The sequence below is a fragment of the Lathyrus oleraceus genome, chromosome 1 (genome assembly GCF_024323335.1).
Source record: "Lathyrus oleraceus cultivar Zhongwan6 chromosome 1, CAAS_Psat_ZW6_1.0, whole genome shotgun sequence".
NCBI classification, from domain to species: domain Eukaryota; kingdom Viridiplantae; phylum Streptophyta; class Magnoliopsida; order Fabales; family Fabaceae; genus Lathyrus; species Lathyrus oleraceus.
This window is the reverse complement of record NC_066579.1, coordinates 412294316-412303364: the sequence shown is the minus strand read 5'-3', so window position 1 is coordinate 412303364 and position 9049 is coordinate 412294316. Positions and strand designations below refer to the sequence as shown.

The following is a 9049-nucleotide window of genomic DNA, read 5'->3' as shown; positions in this document are numbered from 1 at the left end:
GATCTTGGACTTGTTGACACGTTTTTAGGGATCAAAGTTAAGCAAAATAGTGGGGGTTATGAACTTAGTCAAACACACTATATTGAGAAAATGTTTGATAATTTCAAACACCTAAAATTTAAGGAAGTAACCACTCAATTTGATCATGTTGTCAAACTTCAAAAGAACAATGGAAGAGCAGTGGCTCAATTGGAATATGCAAGTGCAATAGGGGTGTCTTATGTACTTAATGCAATGTACCAGACCCGATATATCATTTGAAGTTAGTAAAATGAGTAGATTTACTAGTAATCCAAGTAAAGAACATTGGAAGGAAATCACGAGGATTTTTGGCTATCTACTGAAAACCAAAGATCTTGGTCTTCATTATGGTAGGTTCCCTTCCATACTAGAAGGATATACCGATGTGAGTTGGATATATAGTGTTGTAGATCATAAATCTACAACTGGATGGATATTTACACTAGCTGGAGGAAAAATTTCTTGGAAGAGCAAGAAACACACATGCATTACTCTTTCGACCATGGAATCAGAGTTCGTGGCTCTCGCTTCCACTGGTCAAGAAGTTGAATGGTTGATGGATCTTCTGTTTGAAGTTCCATTGGCTAAAGACAGATGTTTCAAAGGTGATGATACACTGTGATAGTCAAACCACTTTAGCAAGAGCATCAGCGATATGTATAATGGAAAGTCTAGGCATATAGGACTTAGATATTCGTTTGTGAGAAAATTGATTAAGGATGGAATCATTTCACTCACCTATATACGAACAAGCTATAATTTGGTCGATCCATTTACTAAGCCACTGGCCAGAGACTTAGTAAAAACAACCTCGAAAGGCATGTGGTTGAATCTCCTTGAATAAGAGTTCCAATAGCAGAAGCAACCTAATCTTATGTTAACAGAACATTAACTTCAAGATTCAATGGGTAATAACAAGTCACTGATTTGGATATAAGTCAGGCATTGAGTAATAATTTTGACTATTTTAAATAGAGGGTTGAGGTTTTCAAAACCTCTTAATGAAGTTCATAACTAAGGAAAGGTATCTCATGGAAAAGGATACAACATGAACTTCACCTATGTGAATTTCGAGATGGTGTCATCTCAAAGTGAGACTTGAAGTTGCTCTCATGAAAAATTCATGAAACAGGATAACATATGACCATAAATAAGTGTTAAGCGAGATATGTAGAAGAAGAACCTTTAGAGAGTGTGTGTAAGGTAACGTCGGTCTAATCATATGGATTAATGGTTTAAAAGCATTGCTGCCTAATATTCCGATTAAACTTTGCGTTATCCTCGTTAAGGTTAACTTTTAAATCGAAAGATACCTAACTGTATTAACACTCTTTATATCTCATTTTCTGAAACTAGTTTTGTCATTATTAGAACAAGTGAAGGATTGTTGGAAAATATGAATAATAATTGCCATGGGTGTGTTCAAATATGACAAATAAACGCATTGCAAATAGTCTCACATAGAAAGTGAAGCTAACTTTAAAAACATTTATAAAGACCTTGAAACATTAAACTCACCAAAGGAGGCAAAGAGGATAAGGTGTCACATGGACATATGTGGTGGTCCCAAACATTATGCCACCGACGACACCGGCTCCGGATCTGGGACCGGGTCCGAGGGCGTGAGCGTAGAGGCGCTAGTGGCGAGTTGCAAACTTATGAAACAACACATGCATGACCTATAAATACATGATTCTGAATTCGAAAATCATTCACTAAAAAATTGTACATCCTCTTTAATTCCAGATATACTTTCTTACTTTCAAGTTCTTCACCAGTCTTGTACAGACTCGGTTAAGAGATTGAATTATCCGGAGTATTCTTGCTTTTCAATTCTAAGACAATAAAGAGGCTTTCCAATTCTAAAACAATAAAAAACATACTTAAAATACTTTTAATTATAATTAAAGTGACTTCATTCACGATTCACCATTGAGACCTGAATCCGTTTAATCTTACTAAATCATGTAAGATTATCTTAATTCTAACTCATGTAGTAGGTTTTAAAGATTCGTATTATCATAAAATAAAATAAAATCAACCACATTGATAATAACCTCCACCAAACTTAGGATAAAAACTTCATTTTCAATTAGTGCGTGTGTTAGTGCATATTGAACTTTCACATTGATTTAATAGTAAGTAATATTTTACGTGTGTTTGGTGATTCCCATTTACTATGGTCGGTTGTTTTGCACAATCCCTATTATTATTATTTCTCCGTTCTAAAGTAAATATAATAATTGATATTTTTATATATTTTAGGAAAATGTGATAAAAAAAATAATTTTACTAAATTACTTTTATTAATTATTAGTATATTTTAATTATTATTAATATAATATAAAAGAAATAATTAATTAAAAGTATTAATTAAAAATATAATTAGAAGAAGTAAAAATAAAAATTGCATTCAAAATTAAAAACGATCGGAAAAGAGTATTATTTTTTTTGTACACTAATGTGTTTTTACTAGTATCCACTGTTATTATTTCTCTGTATTGTGCGTATTGTGCGTGTGTTTTCTAAAATTGTTTTATAAATTAATATTGATATTAGTAATCATGAGTATGGATCAATATGCGTATTATAAATTATAATTAACTTTCTCCCATTAACTCTTTATATCTATTTAATTTTTATAATTTTGTAATAAAATATAATTTCATTCCACTATCTTTTTATATTCATTTAATCTTTTTAAAAATTATTTAATAAAATTTTCAGTACTTTTTTAGTAAATTTTATATATATTTTATTATTTATTTAAGTAAACATTAATCTTCTCCACTAACTTTTTGTATTAATTTACTTTTATATTTTTAATCTTAATTTGAGTTTTGGTCCATTTATTTTATGCTGATTAACAAAACTATTTATTTTATTTAAGATTCAAATAGATTTATTTTCTCTCACATTTATGTAGTTTAAATCTTTAACTAGTTAAACTTAACTTTGAACGATAATTCAAGTGTATCACAAGTTTTTAATAAGACAAAAAGAAGGTCTAGTTCCAAAAACCTAATTTTAAAAAACTCCTAAGGTTTAAGTTTAAAGTGTCCTCCATCTTCTTCAAGTTTTTATTGATTCTCCTTTTGCTTTCTTCATCATCAAGAAAGTTAACTACCACTATGTTAAAAAAATGAGTGAAGTGAAAATAAGTTAATGATGCAGTGAATAATTACAAGCACATCAAGGATTCAAATTTCATAACAAGACAAGTTCAGTATGCAGAAAATACAGCATACCAGGATTCACTAAAATGGAAAAACACAAAAACATACCATTTTGATTTCTTCGCACCATTCCATAATCATCAACACACAACAAACTAAACTCTAATTTTCCCACTATAAAATCAACAGAATGCAAACATATATGGGAGATTTGGGAGAAAAAAAACTTATCAGCCACCAAACTCTAACATATTAAGCAAACAGAGAGCACCATATACTGAGAAAACCAACACTTCACTAAATACCAAACGATAAACTGTATCAAAAATTCATAAGAAGATTTGGCCCTTTGAACAATTATAACAATCAGACAACAAGCATACCCAAGATTCAGACACACACATTCGAGTTCATTTGTACAAAGAATAGGAGGTTGCAAAAAATTAGTACACAAAAAGAGAGGATACCTGATAACGGGGAAATACATCATATATTTGCCTTGATTTACATTCAAAAATCGTACCATTTTCATTTATATTTCGATTATTCCGCAAGTGTTCGAGTTATTTTTGCAGGTATTTCAATTCACATGCTTAAATGAGCAAAGTATAGAAAAGGAAGGAAAAGAAGAAGAAACAAAAGACAAACAACAAAAAAACCAGAAAGTATAAATTTTGTGCAGGTGACGACCGTCACACGCCCCGTCACGATCGTCACGCCCTGGGTGTGACGAACGCCACAGGCCCACCACGACTGTCACAAAGTCAAAAGCAACGTAATGAATTTTTCAACAGAAGTGATCCACACACCCCATTTTTCGCTCCTCAACCCACTTTCCCGTGAATCTCTCACTAAACCAAGTCACCCTTATTTCTCTTAACTACGAAGACCAAATGGATACTATAAAAAGATGGAAGTTGGAAACCTACAGGCATGTTTTGTTGGGAGCCTCCCTGAAGCAAACTCTCAAGCTATTTTCTTTTCATTTATTTTCCACTGCAATTTTGTTTTCTATTATTTTTCTTCAGCAACATTGTTTTCTTTTACCGCAATTTGTTTACCGTTCCGTTCAGAGTTTTGATTTTTCCCTTCCCTTTCCGTTTTTCGCTTAGTCAAAATTAGTAGTTTCCTACATTGGGGAACTACTGCAATTTATTTAATTTAGTTTAAGCAATTGTTTCGAAGTAGCAGAATCCTACCGACCTGTGGAGGACTGCTCAAGCACTTCAAGATTCGGCATGTTCGATTAATTAAAGTTCCAGGTTTTTATTCAATTATTATTATTATTGCTTTATTATTAAATAATCATGTTTGCCTTATTGTTAAGTTGTTTATGTTCGTCTGTGTTTGCATTAATTAACATGTCTGGCTAAACTACCGGTATCGGTATGTAAACAATTTAATTAGACGAGATTTAATAATAATCTTTTTGGCTGTGGTTTTTAATTTATTTAATTAACTTTGTCACGAGAGTGAGAAGCTATTTAATACGGTTTTGCCACGAGAGTGGGAAATTAACTAAGGTTAGAACCGACAATCGCGAGAGTGTGAGGGTCGAACTGGATAGTAAAAACTAGGCATTGATTTTAAAAACAGCGAGAGCACTTTAAAAGCAATTAGAACTTATTTATTTTCAAAAAGTATTTTAACTTCAAATGGAACAGCGAGAGCGTACATTCTGACTTAAGAGTATAGTCTGAGTCAACAATCACGAGAGTGTAAGATAAAGCCTTTTAAATGAGTATTTTCTACTAAAAGATATTTGGTAATTAAAATATACACTGGTGACTTATCGAAACCCTGACGATTAATGTGTTGCATACTGATATCCATCTATTAATATTCTCTTAAAAACTTAATTTCCTTTAGATTTAATTTTTGTTCAACCAAACCTCAAAAAATCATCGCCTTAGCTAAACATAGTAACATTGATAACATTAGTTTGACCATCGGTCCCTGTGGATTCGATATCTTTTAAAACTAAACGATTAGACTGTACACTTGCAGTCAAGTATCTGATAGACTATATTTTATATACAGTCACGAGACGTATCAAGTTTTTGGCGCCGTTGTCGGGGATCTGATTTAGTCAAATAGTGTGATTCTTTCGTTGCGCAGTATAGACTACGGTAAAAACTAATTTCCTTTCCCTTATTTCTCGGTTGTATGCCAAGTACTCGCTCATAAGGCGAAAACTTAGCACCACCAATCGCAGAATTAGAGTGTTTCTTATATTTAAGACGCCGAATACTAGAGTACCAACGAAGGTACAATATTCCCGATATCTTCTTTCCTACTACTGAACCAGTCGAAAAAACAACCATGGCTGCAGTGGGACCACATAATCGTCCTCTTAAGTTCTACGCTACCCCGTCCCAACAAGAACCTCACAACAACATCGTTGCCCCTGTTATCGATCGAAATGATTTCGAGTTGAAACCCTCATTATTATCAGCTGTCCAACAACATCAATTTGTTGGAAATCCTACGGATGACCCTAATGAACATTGACCAAGTTTGTGTAGTACGCACGCACTGTGAAGGCAAATGGTGTATCTCAAGATGCGATAAGACTACGCCTTTTTCATTTCTCTCTAAGAGACAGAGCTTGGGCTTGGTTGCAATCCTTGCCATCCAACTCAGTCACTATATGGGAAGAACTGAAGAACGTTTTCTTAGCCCAATATTTTCTGCCAAGCAAAAATGCTATGCTGAGAGCTCAAATCAACGGATTTCGACAAAAAGATGCATAATCTCTCTACGACGCGTGGGAGAGATACAAATACATGATGAGGATATGTCCATATCACAGTCTCGAAGACTGGGTGATCATTCACATATTTTACGATGGGCTTCTATATAACACAAGACTGACAGTAAACGCTGCCGCGGGCGGTGCACTTATAGACAAGCCATACAACGAAGCCTATCAACTCATTGAAAACATGGCCCAAAACCATTGCCAATGGGGAGGTGAAAGAACTCCAGTAGAAAAGTCCCAAACAAAAAGTGGAATGTACGAAATCAGTAGCCTTGACCACGTCCACGCAAAGGTAGATGCCCTTGTTCAAAAGTTAGACAACTTAACCATACCACCCGCAACCACCGTGGCTGCCGTGACTCCTAACTGCGAGTTATGTGGAATTCCTGGACACACTACACCAGAATGTCAGATATTAGCAGGAGTCCCCACTGATCAAGTAAATTATGCATAAGGAAATCCTTATTTGAATACCTATAACCCAGATTGGAAAAACCATCATATCTTTTCGTACAAGAACAACAACGCCTTGTATGCACCTGGCCAAGCACCCGCTGTTCCACCTGGATATCAAAAGCCATCTACTAATGCTCCTAACATTCCTAGGAAGTCCAACCTTGAGTTAATGATGGAAAACTTCATAGCTACCCAAGCTCAAGCAAACAAAGACTTCTTGAACCAAAACATACATACTAGTGAGAAACTTAAACAATTAGCGAGCAAAGTAAACGCCTTAGCCACCCACAACAAAATGCTTAAAACACAGATTTCACAAGTGACTCAACAACAAGCATCTACTGCTGCTCCCGCTGGCACATTTCCTGGACAGCCACAACCTAATCCAAAAGGACATGCAAATTCCGTTATATTGAGAAGTGGAAAAGAACTAGACGGACTCGTAGATCCAAGACTCCAAAATCCTGCCATGTACCAAAAACCTGACAAAACAACAATTGAGAAGGTAAGTGAACCAAAGGAGAAGGAAGATAACACCCAATAGGCCGAAGAGAAATAAAAACCTTATGTGCCTCCACGAGCGTGCGACTGCGCATCGCGACTTTGGTAGTCCATTTCCGCGAGCGTGCGACTGCGCATCGCGAGGTCGTGTTCTCATTTTTTGAGGTATGACATATGCCTAACTCTTTTAAAAGTTACAACTATATAATTATAAGCTATCACCTTATACAAGTTACGACCTATAAGCCTCAACAAAATGGTAACTCGTTCATAGGAATTTATGGAGTTCATGGTCATAATCGAAGAAGGATGAGATACCAGAACATTGGATCTACACAGCTTCATGAAAAAGTGTGTACACATGCATTTTGGGAAGGCTCTTTGCTAAAACACTTTACATCATGACTTCTCCTGTTTACTTGAAAATGAAGTACCATAACGTCTAAGATGAACCCATAATACTATGTATCCACCTATCTTGAGCCCGACAAATACACAAAGGTTTGGAGCATGGTCAAGAAACGACGTTAGTTGGGCGGGAGAAAAAACACATGTTAGAAGTTAACGTCACAACCTTCACAAGGGCTTAAAGACAATGGCAGTCAATCATGACAACAAAGAGCCGACGTCCCTAACAGGTACAATATGAAGTATTCCAACTCGAAGAATGTATGAGGCAACAATGTGAGGATAACCCAATATTTATCACGAGAAAAATAGCCAGGGGACGACATTGATACAACCTAGAGCCTCACCATAATGGTTTACCTAAGAGACTCCATTGAGAATAAATTCATATCTAACGAGACACCGCCTGGACAAATAAATCAGTGACTATATCATTTTCATTAAGACTTCACTCTTACCCATAGCTCTGAAAGTCAAGATACCATATACCTTGCACATTTGATAAAACCGCTTAGTCATCTATTATTGACAAACAACTTCAGCCTTGCTTGCGAAATACACGTAATGCTTTTTTTAAAGATGAAAGATCGAAGCTCCATAGTTGTTCGAGGACCAGGACGAGCAAGTAATAACGAGGACATGTTCACTGAGTTCGGTAGCAAGCTTTCTCTATGATCTTACCTCTCTAAATTCGGCTCCCCGTTATGTGATTTTTTAAAAGTAGGCTCAACAACCAAAGGAACTCCATTAACATCTCTCACCCGTGAACCTTAATCTACTACTCTTGAAGACGACCTCAGAACATCCTCGCATGAAGGTCGGCTAGAAGAAAGTCGCATATTCGATCACCCTAGATAAGGAAGGCTTGGAGAGGCTACAGCAACATGGTTGCCCAATCAGTGAGCCTCCTCTGGGTCCTCTAGAGTTAGTGCGATCACTACTTTAGAAGGTGTACGTGTATTTCTGCACACCCTCCTCATCGAGCATCAATTTACAACATCTCATCTTATTTGCAAGAAGAAAAACAAATAAAAACACCGAGAGCATCCAATTTGTAACAATAAAGGAGAAAGAGGGGAAAGTCCTCAATTCCCTTACCGAAGATATTGCGTCTCTCCTCTCGGGTGTCCGCCTTCACTAACAGACGAGTTTTTTATGTATTATCTCTTCTACTTCCTCGATGTAATGGTTAAAGACCAATGTCATGAAAAAAATTCAAACCATTCCAAAATTCCACCAACTTATTCTTCAAATAGGTCTTAAATCACAAGACCTATTATAGTTTCTAAAAGTTTTTTCTTAAAATTTTCACTATCAATAACTTAACTTTTTACACATCATATCAATTAAGGAGTTGAGTTTTATTCGTGGGTGTATTATTAAGTTTTCCCAAGCTTTCACTGTATAAACAATACTTTATGCCAATAAAACTACCTCGTCTTATAAACACTAAGAAATCGTGTAACCATAGCCAATAACATTCTTCACTTTACAATCACACTACCTTTGCTTTGAGAAACTTTGATAGTTCTATGTTTGAGGTTTGGTGGTTTTTGACTATGAAAGTAATTTGTAATAGTGTTTTTCTAACCCTAACATTTCTTATGTTTGGTTTGAAATTACTCCTAATAAGTAATATTCTCTCTATTTTAAATTAATTATCATTTAAGATTTAAATATAATTATATTATAAAAAAACATTATACTTTTTATCAAAATAACCTTA

General features: G+C 35.0%; 1 protein-coding gene across 1 annotated transcript; it reads left to right on the top strand.

The window, feature by feature from the left end:
* Positions 1 to 271: 271 nt before the first annotated feature.
* On the top strand, positions 272 to 643 carry LOC127112511 (secreted RxLR effector protein 161-like). The gene has a single exon (XM_051046353.1). The coding sequence runs from the start codon at positions 272 to 274 to the stop codon at positions 641 to 643; it is 372 nt and encodes a 123-aa protein (XP_050902310.1).
* Positions 644 to 9049: the final 8406 nt, after the last annotated feature.

Excerpts from the sequence above, each read along its gene's own strand:
- LOC127112511 (XM_051046353.1), top strand. The coding sequence starts at position 272 with ATGAGTAGATTTACTAGTAATCCAAGTAAAGAACATTGGAAGGAAATC.